Raw genomic sequence first — 23,187 nt, 5'->3', positions numbered from 1 at the left:
GTTTGGCTTAACTTTGGAATGGCTTTGTCTTTTTGAAAGGCCATTACTGAATAGAACCATTGCAGATCTGTGTAATCAGACATCTCACAAGTAAAGTGTGATTCTCCAACTAAAAGATGGAACTCTATTTGAACAAAATGTCGTTGATATTCGAAGATTCAAACGCAATTTCGAATTTTCAAATTAAAATTTTCGCACAAAGTGGAAAAATTTATGAAATATCACACTAAAAAACTGGGAAAAGAGTTATGCCCTAGATAAACATATGGCTTAAATCGAAAGAAGGCGGCTTCATGTAATTATAATCAAAATAATAATAAGATTACATTTGCATCAGTTTCTGACTAGGGGAAAGTGGTCTGCCTTTGAACGAAAAATGATGTTCAAAATTTGAGATTTTTTTCAGAGTAAACTACAACATGAGTTTTACTTTTCACTACACCAAAAAATTCTCTTGTTCATTAAGCTTCTATGATTACAACATTCATGACTCGCAAGTCCTCAGTTTTTCCTGGTGAGGAACTTGAACATGTGATGTCAATATATTCAAAGGCAGCCTGCATGGTCTGCCTTTGAATGTGGTTGAGGCAGCTTTTGAATCTTAATTTTTCACTGAGAATATTAGGGCTGTAACATTAAACGGCCCATAATTGATTAGCATGAACCCTAATGCACTCAATAAAACCACCACTGTAGTCAAAAGTCATTATACAACAAAATTTTTTACATTTTTCTGAAGCATTGTTTTTCACTTGAAAATTTATAAGAAAACGCCATTGAAATTGACAATTTTCAGTTTGACCGGAGCAAGATAGCATGTTATAAGTATTTGTATGACATTCGTCAGACCAAAGTAGGAGTTCTATTCTGCTCCCGGACAGGAAGCTGTCAGATGTTTCAATGTATGGAAAGAGAGGATTCAAAGGCACAACACAACATTAAGATTCAAATGCTGCCGCAGAGCAATATTTGCAAACTTTTATCACTCACAAAATTTGTCTCATCCGAATCAAAATCTATTTGGAGAAATACCATCCAAGAATAACCTTCTATGACTCACAACAGAAGATTTGTTCGAAAAATTATTTTGATTATGAAAAAACACATGAATTGTGGAACATCAAAATTACAGTTTTTGGAGCTCAGTTTCGTTTTTTGCCCTAGCACCTAGAAAATATGAGCTAGGGTCTGCATTTTTTGATGACTTGTGAGGATTATGAATAGCTATCTAATAGTTAATAGAAAAGAATTTATGCTTTAAAGAAAAATGAAAAAAATTACAATATTCAAAGGCTGCCGCATTCAAAGGCAGACCACTTTCCCCTAATTTGTGTTTCGGCTTAAGCCGAGAAAACCCGCCTCTCGGCTTAAGTCTCAAAAAAAGTTTTCTTTTTTTGGATTTTCAAATCGATCTTTGAATATCTCAAATTCCATTCTACGTATGAATGGTCAGAATTTGAAGTTACCAATTGCCTGTTCATCTACTACATTTGACTAAATTTAACTTCCACCAATCTCTATCTATTCCAAAACATGAAACAATTGCTCAGTGTGGAAAACATTTTTGTTTAGTGAAGAAGAAATAGCATCTTTTGCAGAACTTGCAGTCATACGCTTCGGAGATAAAACAAAATTATTAACGACTCATTGGTCCATGTGCATTGAATCCAAGGAAAAAGCATAGAATAATAAGTTAGTTATTGGAACAACTATTTCATGTTTGCTTTAAAGCTACTTTGCAATTGACTTACGTCGGGCGTTTAATAATTTATTTCCATTTTTAAAATAATTGAATTAAGCTTTCTTGCAATAAAAAAAAAATCTAGAATAAATGATTAAATTATTCTATATATTATTCTCCATCTAATTTTGATCTAAATTTAAGGATTTTGGCTATTCGGGATTTTGGCATTTGGGATTTCGGTTATCTGGATTTCTACGCTTCGGATTTTGTCCTTTCGGAATTTTGACCAATTCGAAATTTTAGCTTTAAGGATTTTAGCTTATGCCTTTTCGGGTATTTGGGATTCTGGCATTCGGGATTTCGGTTTCGAGATATTGACTTTTCAGGATTTGGATTTTTCTGGATTTTGGATTTTGGCATTAGGGATTTTGACATTTGGCATTTCAGCTTTCTGTATTTATGCGCTTCGGATTTTGCCCATTCTGAACTTTGACCAATTCAGGATTTTGTCTCTCCTTGATTTTGGATTTTCTGGATTTTGCCTTTTGGAATTTTGACTTTTGCCCTTCCGGATTTTTGGGACTTTTGGCGCTCACGATTTCGACTTTCGGGATTTTGGATTTTGGCTTTCAGGATTTTGACATTCGGCATTTCGGCTTCCTGGATCTAAGGTTTTCAGGATTTAGAATAATTCGGAATTTTGGCTTTTGGATTTTGACTGATTCGGGATTTTGGCATTTGGGATTTCGGTTATCTAGATTTTAGCGCTTCGGATTTTGCCCTTTCGGAATTTAGATCAAATCAGGATTTTAGCTTTAAGGATTTTGGCTTATGCGTTTTCGGGTTTTTGGGATTTTGGTGTTCGGCATTTCGGTTTCGAGATTTTGACTTTTCAGGATTTTGATTTTTCTGGATTTTGGATTCTGGCATTAGGGATTTTGACATTTGACATTTCGGCTATCTGTATTTATGCGCTTCGGATTGTGCCCATTTGGAACTTTGACCAATTTAGGATTTTATCTCTTCTTGATTTTGGATTTTCTGGATTTTGCCTTTTGGAATTTTGACTTTTACACTTCCGGATTTTTGGGATTTTGGCGTTCGGGATTTTGGATTTTGGCTTTCAGGATTTTGACATTCGGCATTTCGGCTTTCTGGATCTAAGATTTTCAGGATTTTGACTAATTCGGAATATTGGCTTTCGAGATTTTGACTATTCGGAATTCCGGCTTTCGAGATTTTGACTATTCGGAATTCCGGCTTTCGAGTTTTTGGCATTTCTGGGTTATAGCGTTCGGAATTTGGACTTTTGGGATTTTGGTTTTCGAAATTTTGGCCTTCCACAACCCTTTCTTATATACTTGTTCTTACGTCTGGAAAGAGATAGTTATCAGAATTTTAAGATAGAGCGAATTTCATTATTAGTTTGAATAACCAACAAACTAATGCAAAACGTCAAAATTGAATAAATTTAGTGCCATTTTAAGGCTACTTTGATCATTTACGTGCCTTAGAATACTTTAAAATCCCTGTAGCGAAAAAAACGGTAACTAATGGATCATAATGGGGTGATCTGGGATCATTTTTAATTTGGAATTTTAAGATTTCCTCATTGTCAGGAAATCTCAAAATTCTTAATTTTAAATGATTCAAAAACTAAGATTAAAAGAAAAACATAAATGATTGTGAATAGGTCTCTTAGTTATTTGCGACTTCCACTGAAGTATTCTAGCCCTAAAAATGCAAATTTTTGATTAAAGAGGAAGACCTCAAAAGAGAGATTCATACATTGAAACTTTTCTCCATGATTTTAATATGTGTTAAGCCATTAAGATCATTATGCAAAAAGTTTGTTAAATAAATTTACAAAAAAAAAAGAAACTTACATTGAAGCTCTCTCTGTGGATGATGTGGCACCACTTGTTGCTGTGGCTGTTACCGTTGCTGTATGATTATTGGCGGCAGTGGTAGTACCAGAAGCTGCGGCTGCAGCCGCCGCCACAACAGCGGCCGTAGGTCCAACACCTGTTATAAAACGATGGAATATTTCTATATTTTAAAGTGTTGTCACCCTGTCATCCTTTATGTCTTCATTTAAAGCATGTGTTAGTAAATTCATTCATTTCGGAGGGAGAGTTTTTCTCAGAGATTGCGCATCTTGAAGAAATTCTCTTAATAACATTTATAATTTTTATTTACTAATGTGCACTATCAAAATGTTAAGACAACAATTTTTTTAAATGTTTTTTCTTTTCTTTTTAGCAAAATGTGCGCATGTTTTTTTTTAATATAATTTTACTGCTAGATTTAGTTGCATTCCACTTAACTTACCTGTGAAATTGTTAGATTTTTAGTAACAATTGTGCATATATATTGTACAATATAATTTCTATGTTTTTTGTTTCTCCTTTTGCGGGTAAAAATAATAATTGTGATATATGATTGAAAATACAAGAGAAAATCATAAGAAAAATAAACAAAAATAATAATCCCTCCCCCACACGTGCATTAAATGAAATTGATAAACATAAAAAATGACGGTTAATGGGGCTCCTTTTAGAAAGCAATAATACTAAGCTAAAATACACATTAATCTTTATTTACTCCATCATGCGTTATTATTTTTTTTTTCTTCACTTCCATTCACATCTCGTGCGAAAATGTAGAAAAGTAAATAAAATAAAATGTAATGAATAAATAAAAGATGTCGCATTAGGAGTAAATAAAAATCAAGCCGAATTTTTCTTCTGCATCTTTCTGTGAAAATGAAAAACTTACGCAGTGTCTCAGCACCACTCGACGCTCTCCTATTGGGTTTAGTACTCGATGCCGAGATACTTCGATGGACACCACGGTGTGTTGGACTTTGAACAGCGGAATTACCCGCCACTGCTGCATCATTTCCGGCTATATTCCTCAGTGAGAGGGAAGATCCGGACCGGGAACCGTCTGATTCGGGCTGTACGATTACCAATAATCTTTTTTTTAGTACATTCTCTCCCAAATATCATAATCTTTTTTAGTACAAATCACTCTCACAACATCAATTGTAATTTTATATCTCAGAGATAAAAGCAAAATCAAAAAGTAATTATTTTAAAAAGATAATTTTAATAAAATAATAAAAAGAAAAATATTGTGCTAAAAATTGTGTACTAAAAATAGAGAATGAGACAGAATATTGACTTACATCAGTGCTTTTTCTTCCTAAAAGCAAATATGTGGCGAACACATCGTCATAGCGAACTTGTGACAGTGATTCTTCAATGTCTTGCCTATTGTAACCCATTTGGACTAGGGCTTCTACAGATTTTGGATTTGCGTTGACACAAAAAGACAGCGAGTAAAAAAAAAAATGAAAAAAGAGTACATGTTATTAAAAATTTCATATTATTAATATTTTTTTTGTTAATTTTCTTTTTTTTGTGTTTTTTACACAATTCTCAATAGAACAACAACGACAAAAATGCCAAACTAATAATTTCTCAAAATATTTGTTTTACCAAAAATAAGAAAAAATTAGCAGTCAACTGTCAGATTTCTATTCAAAAAAAATTCAAATTTCAACACTAAAATCCTCTTTTACCATTGTGAAAAAAAAATAATTGGGACACTGAGATAATTTTTTTGTACTTACAACACTACAAACTAATTAACCGGGGAATATTAGCCGGCAAATGACATTTTTCTTTGCTTACAATTTGTGAAAAACATGTTTCAGACAGGTAAATATTTCAATGAATAGCGAACGAAGTTAATTATTTTGAATGAATAATAGTTTGCTAAATATTCTTACTAAGAAAAACTATAACATCTCACTGTCTAATTCTGCCCGGGTCTCCCCTACTACCAAAGTTCGACCATTTAGTGCAAGATGGGGTAATTCGGAACAATGTTTATTTTGGAATTTTGAAATTTTTTTCACTGTTTCAGATTAATAAAAAAAGAAAACAACAAAGATGCACAAGACTTTATATTCGAGGAGAGTACTTCTTCGTTGTTTTCTTTTTCCTTTTGCCAACCGAAACTATTAGGAAATCTCAAAACTTTGAATTAGATTCCAAAATACCCCAGCTTAAACAGTCCTCAGACTAGAGGTTCAGCCCCGTTACTAAAGGTTTCAAAATCCTAAAGAGCAACTAATTTTTTTGTTTTTTTCAGAATTTAATAGGTAATTTGTCCTTAATACTCCAATAACTAGGGTGAATGTCTTATTCAAAACCATTTCCAGACGCTTTAACTTTGACAGAAGATTCAACATATTAAGTTCATATTTTTTCTGAAGAGAATTACATAAATTTGCTCCTTGACTCTTATAGAATGTTACTGTTTAGTGAAAATTCTATAGATATAATTTGAAAACTTCTCAAATACAAGAAAAATACGTAAGCGTAAAATGCTTCTATTGGAAACAAATTAATCTAAATGGAGACAAGGGAAATTTTCTAATTGGAGACAAACAGTGTAAGTGAAACCGCAATGAAAGGCTTCCAAAACCTTTTTGAGTTGCTCCTGAGTGAAGGATTTGTTCTTATTCCTGGTCATTTCTCCTTTCCCATCTAAAACAATAAGAAAATCTCTCAAAAAAAAAAAAATTTCCGGGGTTTCCTATTGAAGCATTTGCAGACACTTCAGAAAAACCCTTTTTGTTCACGAAATAGATAATTATTTCAATTGAAAATTTCACGTACCGTTAACAATAAAGATTAGCACTTAATTTAACTAAAATTAGCCAGAAATATGACATAAATGTTGAGCAAAACGAATAAATAACAGTCATTTTATTGTGTTTTTTATTGGAAAACAAGGTTGATCGATGAAAAATTCGATGGTGAAAAGGTAGACTTTTAATTTTTCTGAGAAATTAACAAATTAAAATTTGTGAATATGAATGGATTTTCGCTTTATTTGGAGCAAAATTAACTAATTAATGAAACTGTGATATAAAAAATACATAAATATAAGAATTTAGTACTGTATTTATCGTGAAAACAATGACGTTTCCATTTGGAGTAGCGAAAAATTTCCATTTGGAGCAGGTTTTAAATTAGCTTAATTTACCCTAAGTTAAATTTTTCCAAAAATCTTGATTATTGAAAAAATAGAATAGTTAAGCCATATGGCTAAGTCTCAGGTATGAAGCCAGTATTACACTAAATAGGCGTGAATTAATCGAAGTTCTCATTAGGACAAAATGGGGCAGCTTGACACATGAACTTCGGAACAAAATTTCGGGCTGTTTCCCATAAAAAAAAAAGACAAAAACTTAGTATATCCCGTAAGTTACAGTGGATTGAGGATAATAAAAATAATAAGAAAATTTTTTATTGTCCTATGATTTTATTATAATTATTTTATTAAATTTTTATTTAAGTTTTATTATATAAAGATTGAAAGTGCCCCTATGCGGAACTATTCCGTATTAAAATGGGACAGTTCCTGAGAAGTAAAAAACAGTTTCCATTTCCATTTCCATTCAAATTTGAGTTAAATTGAAAGTCTAATAAATAAAAACAAGAAAATATACAATAAAAAATATTGAAAAACAGATTTTTCTACACAGAAAAATAAAATATTTTGCAAAACTGTTCGTAAATGTTTGTGAATTCCTATTGAGAAATGTTTGTAAATTGTAAAACCCACAAACAAGTTCGTAAAAGTTTGTACTTTTTTTCACAAACATTGTTCATAACATTATCACTTGATGACCAACATTTTTTTGTATTTTAATAAATAAGTTCGTAAATGTTTGTAAATATACAAAAAAAATGTTCGTAAAAAATTGTCATTTGTTCGTACATTGTTTGTCTAGCAAACATTTACGAACAAATGACAAAATTGTACATACATTTTTGTGTGTTTACGAACATTTGCGAACAAATGTTTGTAGAAAGTACAAAAGATGCTCATCAAGTGATCATGTTACGAACAATGTTTGTTAAAAAAGTACAAACTTTCACGAACTTATTTGTGGGTATACGACTTACGAGCATTTCGCAAGTACCCAATAGGAATTGACAAACATTTACTAACTAATTTCTCCCGTTATTCTCCCTAATTAGTTATCCAATTTCGATAAAACACTCCCGAATACAAAGAAAAATCATTATGACGATTAAACAAAAAACTTTTTAAATGTAAATGATTAATTAATAATATTAACAAATGTATAAATCTGAAAATACCAATAAATCTCCCAAAAATAGCCTCCAGTAGGGTAAGTGTGCCAAATTTCGGCATAGTTGCATGCAAGCGCCAAAGTCTCAAGTTTGAAATGTAATATCTTTAATAGAAATTGATTTTTTTATTCCTTCTACTTAAGGAGTGTTACTTGGAACCTTGTAGACAGTTTATCGTCTTTATTTACTCTAAAATCATTCTTAATACATTTTAAAATGAATAAAAATATAGACATAGCTTTGGTGCCCTATTTCGGCCACCTTCATTCTCATAGTTCCTTGCCCTTCAGGAATTCTTCCAATGCCTTTTTCACGTCGTCTCGTTTGTCGAAGCTACATTTTTTGTTATTCTTTTGCATTGTATAATCTCTAGAGTATGTAAAAACTAAAAATTCATGGAAATTCGAGGAACAAAAAAGGTGGCCGAAATTGCAAGCTGGCCGGAATTTGGCACACTTACCCTAGTTACTAAAATATTTAGCAAAATATCTAAATTAATTTCTTGCCGAAAAGATATTTTCCCCCAAAAACGCCTTACTGATATCTATTATAACAAGTGTCATATTTCAGCTCCATTGTGTGTAATAGGGATTTCCTTCAAGTTGATATTTTGACATGAAATATCTGACAACATTGGACAATGGGGCCTTCATTATGTCCTCAACTAAAAGGATCTCCCAAAAAAGAAATGTCAGCAATAATGATTTCACTCTGCCACACGGAATAAAATTATTTTTATTGAAAAGTATCTGCAATTTCTTTCAATTTTAAAATGCAACACACATTGAGATGCAATTGGTAAGAAGAAAAAAAGAATTATAGACATATTGAAAATGCATTTCTTAAAATGAAATTTTTCCATTCATATTACTTATTTCACTTCATTTCATTTTCTATGGAAAAATGGGTGTTTATAATATTAAATTGAATTTTCACGGCATGTGCAATTGCAATTCCCATCTACAATTTTCACATCCTACATCACTTTTTCCCCCAAGGCTTAGAGGGTATTCGAGGAAAAGCTCTGCGATCGACAGAGAAAAAGAAAAAAAGTTGTAGTACATTTTTCCCACTCATCTTCAGAATACTTATATTATTATTTTCTTTTTTTACACTTTTCCTTGTCCTCCGACACGACAAGCATCCTAGAAAATTTTTGCGCATACTCATGTACTTTCCCTTCCTGCCTTCAGACCACCTAATCTTTTTCGTCCCAGTATCCTCGTGTGTATTTGGTGTTTGATGAGCCATAAACATGATCAGAATGGTGGAAAGAAAAAAAAAGTGAGGAGGCGAAAAAAAGCTCCAATGTAGCGATGGGAAATTTCATGAGGAAAAGTATCAAATTTCATTTATATTTCATGAAACATAAAAATAAAAATGTTCCTTTAAAAAAAAATAAAGGAGACTTAGACAAGAGGAAAACGGAACCAATGATCGAAGTCTCTGCAAAAAAAAACCTTGGTTCATTCCAAGTGTCAAAGAATGGCTATTTAAAAAACTACAAAATCAGAGAATTAATATCCCTGTCTATCTCAAGTGTACGGCATGTGTCTATCTCATTCTTTCGCACTCTAAATTCGATTGAACTAAATTTAATTTGGTCTGACGTTTAAAAGAATAAGAAAAAGATTCTGAAAGAGTGAGATAAACGTATGCAAAACGTTTGAGATAGAAAGTGTGTCAATTTTACATGAAATTTTCCTGATCTAAAAGGTGTGCCACAGTCGCAATGACATAAAAATAGTTTTAAAATTAAATTTGAAATAATTCTGAATTTAGCTCCTTATGGATCCGGCACACCTTTAGACCAAGAAAATTTCATAAAATCGAAATTCAGGCCCCTTTCATTCCCAGTCCCAAACTTTTTACATAAGTCCATCCCATTCTTTCGTACTCTTCATCTTCTTTTAAGCATCACACCAAATTCAATTTAGTTCGCCCTAATTTTGAGAGCGAAAGGGTAAGAGAAACTTATGCGAAACGTTTAAGTATGAAAGGGATAGTGAATTTTGATTTCAGGAAATTATCTTGATCTAAAAGGTGTGCTGGAGCCATTAGAAAATTTCGTGAAATAAAAATTCGTACACATTTCTTCCTCAAACATTTTGCATATTCCATTCTTTGCCAGTCGAATTCGATTGAATGAAATTTGAATTTATTGTGATGATCACTAATACAATAAGGTTCTTATGAATGCTTATTAATAAATAAATTTAAACCACGCCTGTGTAATGCTAGGACACTCCCAATAATTTCATGACGGGCGGAGTCTAAACTATCATGCCGTAAGTGATAAAACTTGCATGATTTTCTTTACTGAGAGTATCTGGAAGTTTATATAATAAACTGTTTTGATTTTAAAAGAAAGTATGGATATCCAAAAAAAACTCTTTTAATAAATATCGTCAAACGGGCTCAACAAGAAGCCCAATTAATTCCAAAGAAGAAGTTAGGCTCGACAGAGCAAAGAACTGCTTCACTTTGCTGTTAAAAAACCGTTACTGAATATCGTCTTTTTTATGTGTTTTTTTTTTTTTCATTTTCTATTAAGCGATTGATGAACAAACAAAATAATCATAAAGGAATTGCTGAAATCAGATCAAGATAAAGATGACATCATCATCCAAAAATGAAAAAAAAGGAATAGGGTAAATTAAGCTAATTCAAAACCTGCTCCAAATGGAAATTTTTCTCTATTCAAAATGGAAACGTCATTGTTTTCATGATAAATATAGTACTGAATTATTATATTTACATATTTTCTGTATCAGAGTTTCATTATTTAGTTAATTTTGCTTAAAATAAAGCGAAAATCCATTCATATTCACAAATTTTAATTTGTTAATTTCTCAGAAAAATTAAAAGTCTACCTTTTCACCATCGAATTTTTCATCGATCAACCTCGTTTTCCAATAAAAGACACAATAAAGTGAATGTTGCTTATTCGTTTTGTTCAACATTTATGTCATATTTCTGGCTAAATTTAGTTAAATTAAGTGCTAATCTTTATTGCTAACGGTACGTGAAGTTTTCAAATGAAATAATTACCTATTTCTTGAACAAAAAGGGGTTTTCTGAAGTGTCTGCAAATGCTTCAATAGGAAACCCCGGAAATATGATTTTTTGGAGAGATTTTCTTATTGTTTTAGTTGGGAAAGGAGAAAAGACCAGGAATAATAAAAAATTTTGCACTCAGGAGCAACTCAACAAGGTTTTAGAAGCCTTTCGTCGCGGTATCACTTACACTGTTTGTCTCCAATTAGAAACTTTCCCTTGTCTCCATTTGGATTAATATGTTTATAATAGAAGCATTTTGCTCTTGTGTGTTTTTCTTCTATTTAAGAAGTTTTCAAATTATATCTAAAGAATTTTCACTAAACAGTAACATTCTATAAGAGTCAAGGAGCAAATTTATGTAATTCTCTTCAGAAAAAAATTGAACTTAATGTGTTGAATCTCCTGTCAAAGTTAAAGCGTCTGGAAATGGTTTTGAATTAGGACATTTAACCTAACAAATTTTTATTAAAAAATCCATTTAGAAAAAATTCTCAATTCGTGAGCACGAAAATAATTACTGGGAGGTCCGGTTTAAGTGGATACAGGTAGGCAGAACGGCAGAACTTAATATCGCTCCTTGGAAATTGCAAGGGGCCAACTCACTTTTTGGCAATTTTGAGGATTTAATGCACTCATACAGAGAATTTAATAAAATTTCAGATGATATGAGTCAATAAATTTCGTTATTAGAAAAGTTTTTCAAAATTTTACTCTTTATGATTGCTTGCGCAGTTTTGTTTGAAGTCAAGGGGCACAAAATAGATTTATCGTTTAAAGTTTTGTGAAACAAGGGACTAACTCAAGCAAGTTGATCTCGTGTCATTCTAATTTCATGAAAATTTGCGCATCATTTAGAATGACAAAGAGCTAATTCATTAAAAAAAAACATATTTTGAAAGGTAAAAATACGTATGTTTCGATATTTATAATAATGCTCATACAAATAGAAAAGAATTAAATTGTTTTTATTAACATACTTAATTGAGATAATTATTTATACAAAGTTGAATCTTTCATGCTGCCTCCTGAAAAATGGCTCAGATTGAGTTGGCCCCTTGTAATTTCCAAGGAGCGATATGAAATGCACGTTTTTGGTATGCCGCAAATGTAGGCAAATAATTTTTACTCGGTAAATTAAAAATGCACTCCTTATAAACCGTTGGCACTCGAAGCTGAAAAATTGGCGCCGGAAATGTTTTGCATAGATCACGGCGTTTCCGTAATACCATTCCACGATATTTTATTGAAAGCGGAACTCCTTGTAGGTGAAAGGGAGTGGACATTCCAATAATACTTGGCACCGTTAGGCAAATCACATGCCAAAAAGAGTACGGTAAATCAATAATATTTTGTTGATTATTTTGTTTGATACAAGGACCTCTATAGTCACTTTTTATTTTTAGTTAAAACACATTCAAAATTTTAAAATTTCGAATGTGTTCTAGCTTTTTCTAAACCATGTTTATGAAATTCATTTTCAAAAACTGCAATTGGGTTTCAAAAGCATAATGTCCAACGCACAATGACTTTTGTTTTGTAAACACGATTTTGACATTTCAGCGAGAGTGAGTGATATCTTGATCTAGTCATCTCGCTCACTCTCGTAGGAAATTTTGAAAACGTGTTTACAAACAAAACTTATTGTGCGCTGGTCATTACGCACAATAATGACCAGTGCACAATAACTTTTGTTTGTAAACATATTTTCAAAATTTCCCATGAGAATGAGCGAGATGACTAGATCTAGATCTCACTCACTCTCATTGAAATGTCAAAAACATGTTTACTAAACAAAAGTTATTGTGCGATGGGCATAACCCTCTAAAAATATTCGATTCGAATATTTTTTGTTTTGATTAAATTCACTGTAATGTAAAAAATAAATAAAACACTTTGCCCAACCCAATCTGTACAGCTTTTTTTCTCCCATCACAGTTCCTTCTACTTCCCCTTACATTCCCATCTTCCGACTATTGAAGGGAAATTTAATGGAATCAAGAAAATATTTTAGTGGGTGGTAGAATATTTTGCACTCATATATTGCCAAGCAATATCGATACGATGGTGTCAATATCGCTAATAATACTGAAGTACCACGAAACTCGAGAGTATATCGGCATCAATGTCAACTCCCGATAATTTTACCACCTCCTTTTTGAAGTTAATAAAACAAAAAAAAATACCCGAGAATATGGGAGAAAATGTGATTTTTTTTCTCATCCCCTCAATCAAACCACCCTTCAATATTTATTAATATCTTACTCAAAATTTTAATGGTTTCTTTCTTTACTTTTTTTTTCCTCCACCATAAAAAAAGAATTACGTACGATCACTCTAATTCAATCTATTGATCCATCCAAAATTATTAATGCCATTCACTTTGTTGAGACGGGATAAAGCCGTGAATTATTAATGGAGCAATTTCAGCAAAATAATTCCTCTTCATATCGCTATATGTATCCGCAAATTACATAAAAAATAAGAGCAATAACCTTTTGAGTGCGCGGAAAAAAGGTGGCACAATTTTAACATTAAAATCATCTCAGTCTCCCATCATTTTTTCATTCTTTCTCACTTTTTTTTTTAAAGAATGTTGTGTATACATTTTTATGTACAAATATGAAAAGAATGTAAAAATGAAATAGTAAAATAAAAAGAAAAATTAAAAAATCCAGGCATCTACAGTAACATTACAATAAACTGCTTTGAGAAATGAAATATGAAGAATATTTTTTATATACAATTGACTGAAAAAAAATTAATAATCTCCACAATAAAATTGGATAATTTAAACTTATAGGAAATCCATTGAATAAGCTCAATATTTTATGGAAGAAGAATGTATTATGGTGGGGGAGCTCTTGGCAAAATATTAACTTTTTGTTTAAGAAAATGCATTTTAATTGAGAAAAGTAATTGCAATTAGTTTATGAATTAATTGCACAATTGCAGAAGCACGAAGAGAGAGAGAATTTATAACAATCATCCAATATCACCGTTTCCGCCCTTGGAACCAGAAGCTCTACTATATATGAAAAACTACTGAAAACCTGCAACGTTTGTAAATGTTCTCCCCTTTGAGAGTTGAAAGCTTTGAAATAAAGGATTGTTTGACATTTTAAAAGCCTGAGCTGAAAAATCACGTAAAATCGCAAAATGGCATGAACTGCCACAAAAACAATTTTTCAGTTGTTGTTCATTTCAAAAGACTTCTATGCGAACTGGAGGGCTCATTAACCCATTCCTTACCATTGTATGATATATCATACGCAAATTGAGTGATTTTAGATAATTTATTCCAGGGAAATTTTTATTCGAATTACTGTCGGGAGTGGATTTTTAGCAACTTTAGTTTCTCAATTACTTAGAAAAAATAGCCCGACAGAGATAGGAATACATTTTGTTGTTCTTTATTCGCTTCGCGTGAGGTCATGCAAAAATTTTGTTCAAAATGGCGGACAGAAAATGCGACATCCCGTGGAATTTGTTAAAATTGACCTTCATCCTCTTTCCTGATTTGAATTCTGGTTGCCATTGTGTTTTCTTGGATAGTTACTCTATCTGAAGCAATAGAGTTTGTAATGAATTAATGCACAGAATTTAAATTCAGTGACAGTTAAGACGCGTGTTTGAGGGCGGCTTCCCCGAGCCCCCATAATGGATAAAAATTATTTCTTTTCAAAAAATTCATCTATTAATCTGTAGGAAACTAATCCCAAAATATGAACATTCTATCTCAAGTATTTCTGGTACATTGACTGAATGGGTTAATCCATTTTCCAACAACGTTTTTCCATTTTTTTTTACATTTCCATAGTTTTGTTTTCGGAAATAATTACTTTTCTAAAATCCTCAAAGGTTCAGTAAATTATTATTTTTTTTAAATTAAAAACATATTATGAGATTAAGGGCAGAATCACATTGACATTTTCTACTGACATTTTCATTGGTATTTTCTATACGGGGGAATTCCGAATGCACCTGTGAGTCTTGAGAATCTCCCCCAGAGTAGTTCGTGCCCTGACTAAAATAGAAAGTCTGACGGACTTTCTATTTAATTTCGAAAAATTTCGAACTTTAGTCACAAGGCGGTAGAATCTTAAACTCTTTTTCAATATATTTTATTAGATCGTGAATTCTTAGGCAAAATTGTACCGAGCTAAACTAAAGCTCAGTGGGTAATTTATTTTGATTAGATATTTCGAACCAAAACCCCCCTTTAGATCCCTTTTTTTTATTTCTCGAACTCAACAAACTTTATTTCGACTCACCTGATCCAAAACTTGGGATTCTGAAGTTTATCTCTATTAACCGGTCTAGAAACCAAAATGTAAGAGATATCAACTTCTGGTCTTTCCGGATCCCCCCCCCCCCCCCGCCTTCCCCATTCAAACGCTCCCTAGAGACATTTTGTTTTTTTTTACCGTAAAATTCTGTATTTCGAATTTTTTAAGGTCTAGCTTAGACACTTGCATATACCCAGGCATATCAGTCAGAAACTTACAAGTCAGGCGGGTTTTATAAAGCTTATTTTTTAAAAAGTCAGGTTGAATCGGTAATGGATATAACTATAAACCATTGTGGTTTAAAGTTAAAAGAAACTGTAAAACCTAATCCAGTTTGCAGCAATTGATATGTCGTATAGGTATTTTGGGTATTTTAAATATATATAGGCCAAACGGTAAAAGATATTTAGTTTAAATTTTCAATGACCCCCACATAACTTCACATTTCGCAAAGCTGAAAACAACTTGCAATAAAACCGATTAACCCACTTCGACAACTTTTACTCTCTGCCGTCCTTTTCATTGCAAATAAAATTATAGGATCAATATAAATCAGCAATAAAGTGATACGCGAGAAGAAAAATGAACCCAAAGGATTTTTTTATATCCCCGAATTCTTACAAATTCGAGGACTACTGAAAAAGAAAATAATTTTTTACTTAAAAAAAACTATCGTTTCGCATAGAAATGCTGATAGTTCAAAAGAAAGAACTACAACATTTCACAACGTAAGGCTGTAAATTAAGTTATTAACAAGAATATCATGGCATTTGCAGTGGCTTCATATCAGAGTGCAACTGCAAATATCCGCAGCAATTTTCCACTCGACATGGTGCAAATTAGGTGACAAAACCACATTCGGCAAGGAAGATAGGGAAACGCTGTAAAAACAGCAAATCAGGATTACAGTTGAGCCTCTGGTAATGCTATAAATCCCAATATGACAGTTGCATACATAGAGCCTGTCACATTTCTCTCTCTCTCTTTCTCACCATCTCTCGTGTAAATTTAATAAATTTACAGAATGGCAACACGGCTCAACTTCATATCTTTCTTCATAAATGAAAGTTATAGGGTAATTTTAGAAGACTCCTACACAAACCCCCATCACAAATGCATTTTCTTTATTCCTTTTTATAGCATGATATTTTACTATTATTGTAGCTTTCTCTGTGCACAATTCTTCTTCCATTTGAAGTAAAATAAAATAAATGATATTGTCATGAGAAAAATAATAAATGTAAAGATTCAATAAGGATCATGTTCTAAAAATTGAAATTGTTTACATGCCAAAGAAACATAAAATTGATTTTTTCTTCTTTACATTTTTTTTCTAAACAGCCATCTATTTAGAATAAATATAATAAATATAAAAAAAAAACAAGGAGAAAAATTCTATTCTATGATCTAAAAATGGTCGTTACACGCAGCCTAAAAATAAATTGTTTTTTTTTTTTTTGGTAAACTCGGGGACACACCACGACAAAAGATGTCGAACGAGAGCAAAAGAGAAATATTCTTGAGAATGTGAATGAATTAGTTGATTTGATCATGAATACAGTACCCGTCTTACCTATCCGTTTGGGATCTTTTAAATCTGCCACTGGCTCAGTGTAGGGCTTCAGTTCATCATCCTCATAGCCCATATTCATCCACTTATCACGCATTATTACTTCTAAACTCGCCCTCTTGGCTGGATTCAATACCAAAAACTTACGAAGTAAATTTTCACAGTCCGTTGACATATAGAAAGGAATTCTGTATTGAATGAAAAATTAAAGAAAAACAAATATACAGTCAATAAATATGTTAAAATTACTATTAATTTATGTTAGTTAGTTCTAATAAATTTAATTATCATAATGAAAACACTCAATTTCCTTCACATATCTGAAAGCTTCTTTTAAAAGCTATTTTCAAAGCATCAAACAAAGATTCCACTACCTTAATTTTCCTTCCTGTTCCATTTTCAATAAACACCAATATTTAACATTAGAAGTCAAAAGCACGACCGTTACTAATAAAAATTATCTGAATTTCTGTTAGATCAATTCGTTAGTCTCAAAAAATAGCCATGACATATACCAATTATCTCATACACCATACCATTTCCTCCTGCATCCGAGACACTTTCCTCTCTTTTACACAGGAAACTCAATTAATTGTAAAGTTGTGTAATCATCTACTTATAATTCGAAATTTTAGTCAAAATAGCCCGTTACTCTGTTGTAAAGCTAATTAAAATTTTCTATTTAGAGGAGGAGAAAGTGTCTCTGATGAATAGGAAATGGTGTTTTATGAGATAATTGGTATTTGACATGACTATATTTTTAACGCGAAATATCAAACTTGTGACTTTGACCTAAAGAGACGTTGTTGTTTGTTTAACTTTTCTAGACCGCAGCATGTGTGTCATGCCAATTTACGTTTTTTTTTTACTGCTCAAACTGCACAGACAGCAATATTGAAGCAGTACTGCACAAACCCGTGGGAAGTCACGAACCTAAAGCTCAAAATAGACACAGGGATCGACTTATGCCGAAAATAAACACAGGCTGATCCTAGACAATACTCAGCTCGAAAAATTTGGAGGTAAAGGATCAGCCCAAACTATCATACACTGAGGATTTAGGATCAAGGATTAGCGTTTTCAGAGCGAATTTCTATTAAATCTCCAGACTTTGATTGCTGAAGGACTTCTTAAGTACATTATCAATGGATTTATTGTACAAGAAAGAGCACTCTGACCTTTCCATTACTCCAATCTTAATGCACTTTAAGATCTTGCGACATTGCGTACCATTACTCTCCATGTTTTTTTTCACCCAATTGACATTTCGAAAAGCACCCAAAAACACCCAAAGTGAAGCTTTTTATTTTCAGCACTGGCGCTGATGTCGCCTAATCCCCTTAATTTCACTAGACCTCTTGAATTTAGAAGATCAGCCTGATCCTCCAAATTTTGGGCTGATCCGTGAGTGTATTGACTGATGGAGAAAAAACATGGAGAGTAATGGTACTGGCTATATGGACCCGAGTGAGTCCGACAGCCTTACATAAAATAGAAGAAGAAGAAGAAGAAGAGTAATGGTACGCAATGTTGCAAAATCTTAAAATGCGTTAAGATTGGGAAAAATGGGGTCATATTTGAGCTCGTTGGAAAGGTCTTCGAATTACCAATAAAACCGAAACAGTTCCAATCGGTTCTGAACCTATAATGAACCGGTTTAAAACCGATAACTCATTTTTATTCTAAATTGAATTATACAATTACACTTCTAAGGTGTATTTTGGGCAATATTTTGAATCGGTTATGAACCGATAAGCAATTTTTGTCCGAAAATCAGTTCTATTATCACTAAAAATATTTTGGGGATATTTTGAGTGTTTTGAGTGATTCATGAAACGGTTTAAATCGGTTGAGAACCGCTGAACAGTACGTTACGCGAAAGAACTTTTGTGGTATAGGAACTAAGTCGCAAGTTCGAGCATTTTGCGAAGTCTGAGACGCTTTGCTACCCCCTTTTTTATGAAAAATATTTCAGCTCAGGAATTAATCGAACCCCTATAAAAATATCCTAGATTTGGATATTCTAATAATTTGTTATCATCCATAGGAATCGGATTCCCAGAGTCCCAAAAAAGCTGAAAGAGTTAAATAGGAATAGAAAGGTAAATTATAGTAGTGTAACCATATCTTGCCTTGATTTTTTTAGCTTCAACATTTTGATTAGCACTTTAATGCAGTAAATTTGGTCAGTAATGCCTTCGGCACACATTTTAATTCAGAAAAATGTTATAAAATCAAAATTTGGGTCCCTTTCACTCTCAAAAGATTAGCATGAACCTATCCCATTTTTTAGGTCTAAAAATTAGATTGAACTAAATTGAATTTCTTATGACGTTTAAAAGAAGAAGAAGAGTACGAAAATGTAGGATAGACATATGCAAAGCTTTTAAGGAAGAAAGGGATGTGGAATTCGATGTTATAAAATTGTCCTGAAGGTGTACCGAAGCTATAAAAATCAAATTTAATAAATAGAATTATAAAATATTAATTGAGAGAGAAAAGATTTCAGGCTTCGCACCACTCTCGCTTCGAACACTTCATAATTTTCCCATATTTCTTTAATGAATCTTTTTCAGGAAATGTTTGACTTAAAGTTATCTATTAAAGTATATTGTCATAGAAACGTTAGGATTAATTTACTGTCAGGCCATGTAACTGCGATGACTGCAAAACTCGGATGCCGCGACTGATTCAACTCCGATAAATCCACTTAAAATATAATTTATATTTTTATTTCCATAATTAATCACTGCAGTAACATAATATAATTATTCTACTTTGAGGAAAACCAAAAATTATATTTTTATCGGTTTGATAAGTGGGTGAAACAAATATTTTTCAAACTCGTGTTGCGTACTAAAAACTTCATTTCCGAGAAAATTTTATTTTCTCGGAGAAAATAGTATTTTCAATCAAAATTATTAATAAAAGTGCAGCTTAGTTATTGATATACAAGGTGAGTAAGAGTATAATAATGATTTATTAATAATTCGTACAGAAATAAGTGAATTTGCGAATGTTTACATTTCGACCCAAGTCGGACGCTGTGAATATCAATATTTTGGTTCAGAAATTGCATTGTTCAGGACTCTTTTTTTTGTTTCAGATGCCGAAAGGAACAAAAGAAAAGACCCATAAGGACAAGACCTACACTAAAGAAGGTCTTAGGAATGCCTTGAAGTGTGTGCGAGATGGTTCTACCATAGCATATGCATCCAAAACATTTGATGTACCAAGGGCGAAACTGCACAACAAATTGACCGGGAAATACCCGGAGCAGCGCCCCAATGTCTGCCAAACAACTCTATCAAAAGAACAGGAAAAGAGCTTGTCAAATGGATCATGGGATGTGCGAATGGCTGGCATCCCATCGGGAAGGAACAAATTCTGGACAGCGTCAAACTCATCTGTAAAATCTACATAATTCCAGACCATTTTACAAATGAAAGACCCGGAGACGTTTGGTTCAGGAATTTTCTTCAGCGTCATCCAGAGCTCAGCAAGTGCAAAACAAAACCCTTCTCATTGGAAAGAGCTACTGTTACTGCTGAAGACCTTACGGAATGGTTTCAGAATTGTCTTGGATATTTCACAAAACACAACTGCATTAAACTTTTCCTTAAAATCAGCATCCGAGTTTGATCGAATTCAACGGAGTTAGAAAAAAGCATCGCAGTAAGGTTCTTGCGCATTCGCATATAATAATATTATCGTAATTTTATTATTTTTCTTCAATATTATTTGGAATGGGAAAATATGGATAAAATATGGAGAATATGGATATGGATTTGGAATGGGGAAAAATATTTCATCAGTCCAAACCAAGCGTTAAAGTCGCACTCTGTGAAAAGCATCGGGATTTCCTCTCTTTGCTATAAGACATATGAGAAAAATATGAAGTGTTCAAAGCCAGAATGTGTGCGAAGCCTGAAAGGCTGCCCCTATATCAATCTCACACTCAAAACATTGAACCTTTTTCTTCCAAAGTGCAAATTTCCCATTTCATTCAAAGTACAGTAGAATCCAAATCCAATTAATTGAGAAGTAATCTATTAAGTTTTCCAATTCTTTTTCTTCTTCTTCTCTTAAAAACATCTGTGAAAGTCGTTTTTGATATGGCAAAAGTTTTACCAAGAACAAGTTCTTCTATCTGTAAATGATTTCAATCTCAATCAACTTTGTTTTATAATACTCCGAAATGCAAGAACTTTACAATAGTTCGTAGTTGTTTTACTTTGGAACAAAATTACTATAATAATTGGAGTTTAAATATTTTACTAAAAAGCTTACAATTCAAGGAAAAATGCAAGGAAAATTTTCGGAAAACAATTAAAAGATGTATGAAATTCATAACAAAAAACTTTGTTAGTACTTTTTCTTACAAATTATAATAGAGAAAGATATGGAGAGTTCAATTATTTTAAGAATTTTCGAAAAACTACACAGTAAAAAAAATTAACACTATTATAGTGTGTAATCTTTCACACTACTATTATAGTTTTAAATTTGGAAAGAATGTCTAATTTAAAATTGATTAATTTAAAGTTGTTAAATTTCAAGTTGTTGAATTTGAAGTTGTTGAATTTAAAAATTGTTAAATTTTTGTGAGTAAACTCAAAAATTGTTGAATTCTCATTTCATTTCGTTTATTTTAGTCTTTTTTTTGCCTTTTTAGACATTTGTAATGGATTTTCCTGTACTCGGGACCCTCCCTAATGCGAGATAATTACATCTGATGCTCGGATCTTCACGATATACTTATTATGCATATAAATATTTGATGTTCTATGACTTTTGCCCAATGAAAAGTATCTCGACTGAAGTATATGTCTTAAATGGAAATTCAACAATTTTTACACAACTTTTGTTTAAAAATTCAACAACTTTTATCTGAAAATTCAACGACTTTTGTTTAAAAATTCAACAACTTTGGTTGAAATACAATGCTTCACACTATAATAGTGTGAAAAATTATGATCAAACTATAATGGTGTTAATTTTTTAACATGTCACAAAAAATACCACAAAGTTGTGTATTTTTTCACACTATAATAATGTGAAAAACTATAATCATACTGTAATAGTGGTAATTTTTAGAATTTTTCAACAGTTTTATATTACAAAACATAGTTGAAATTTTTTTTATTTACCGATTTCGAATTTATCCGATTTCACACTATTATAGTGTTAAAATTTTACACATTTACAACGTTGTTGAAAATTTTTCAACTATAATACTGGTATTTTTCAATCACGTGACAATAAATTACCAAATTATTGTGCATTTTTTAAACATTTTTAAATAAAACAACTAAAAAGGTCGGTTTTGCACAATTATAGTAGTAAAATTTTACACATTTTTTACTGTGTAATAAATAATAAACACTGCAATTTCACAAATTTAAACCTGTCAAATATATTCTTTTTCTTGAGGCGTTTTATTTTTAGAAATTGGTAAGTTTTATTTATTATTATCATGAAAAAGTTAAAGGTAAAATAAACAAAATATATACTCACCGATACTTCCCACGAAGTACCCTTTCCCTCAGTTCACGCAATGTTGTGCCATCAAATGGCAATGAGCCACTGACAAGGGTGTAAAGTATAACACCCAGAGACCAGACATCCACCTCGGGTCCATCGTACTTCTTGCCCTGAAAGAGTTCTGGAGCAGCATATGGAGGACTTCCACAGAAAGTATCCAATTTGGAGCCCGGTGTGAATTCATTGGAGAAACCAAAATCGGCTATTTTAATATTCATCTCACTGTCTAGTAGCAGATTTTCTGCTTTTAAATCTCTGCAAAAAAAAAACACACACACGCTCATGAAGTTTTTTTTAGTACCAGGGCAGACCATACAAAAAAATCAATTTACTAAGACATAATGTAGCACAAAAAAAACGCATACGACAGACATAAGAGAGTAACAATAAAAAATTTTATTGACATTTTCCCTATTTTTCCCTCCTATTTTTCCCTTACAGAAAATGTATTGGGAAGTCTCAAGAGAATGGAAATGTGCCATAGAATAAAATTCAATTGAGACGAATTCTCATAAAAACATACAGTCTATCTCTCTCTCATACATTGACATCCCCCTAAAGAATTTTCCATCAATTCGCAAAACTGACATATTTTATTGCAACTGCTCCAACACTCCCAGTTTAATAATAATTCTCGCCTTTTGTTAATCCTATGGATGTCATCTGTTTCTCTGCTAACTCCAATAAAAATCCCATAAAAAAGGACTCTTTCTCCACTCTCTTTAACAAACAATTTTAACCCATTTAATATAATTTTGGGGTGCAGAAGTAACCCTAAACAAAGGGAAAAGCTCGACATTTAACATATTACAGTTTTAGACCCAAGAGTAGAGAAACACACGGCTACAAAGTCCTGTTAGAAAT

At 32.1% G+C, this 23,187-nt stretch overlaps 1 protein-coding gene across 1 annotated transcript in view; it reads right to left on the bottom strand.

Annotated features, from left to right (window-relative positions):
- LOC129800948 (MAP/microtubule affinity-regulating kinase 3-like) overlaps positions 1 to 23,187 on the bottom strand; it is a 151,571-nt gene that overhangs the window by 53,848 nt on the left and 74,536 nt on the right. Inside the window, exons 5-9 of the mRNA XM_055845693.1 lie at positions 22,297 to 22,578; positions 16,783 to 16,967; positions 4,875 to 4,987; positions 4,463 to 4,643; positions 3,571 to 3,709 (exon numbers count right to left, since the gene is read on the bottom strand). Of these exons, the coding sequence (XP_055701668.1) occupies positions 3,571 to 3,709; positions 4,463 to 4,643; positions 4,875 to 4,987; positions 16,783 to 16,967; positions 22,297 to 22,578 (900 nt within the window). The remainder of the gene's footprint in view (positions 1 to 3,570; positions 3,710 to 4,462; positions 4,644 to 4,874; positions 4,988 to 16,782; positions 16,968 to 22,296; positions 22,579 to 23,187) is intronic.

The sequence above is a fragment of the Phlebotomus papatasi genome, chromosome 2, assembly GCF_024763615.1.
Source record: "Phlebotomus papatasi isolate M1 chromosome 2, Ppap_2.1, whole genome shotgun sequence".
Taxonomy (NCBI): domain Eukaryota; kingdom Metazoa; phylum Arthropoda; class Insecta; order Diptera; family Psychodidae; genus Phlebotomus; species Phlebotomus papatasi.
The sequence above is the reverse complement of the archived record's forward strand: the minus strand, read 5'-3'. Positions and strand labels throughout refer to the sequence as shown.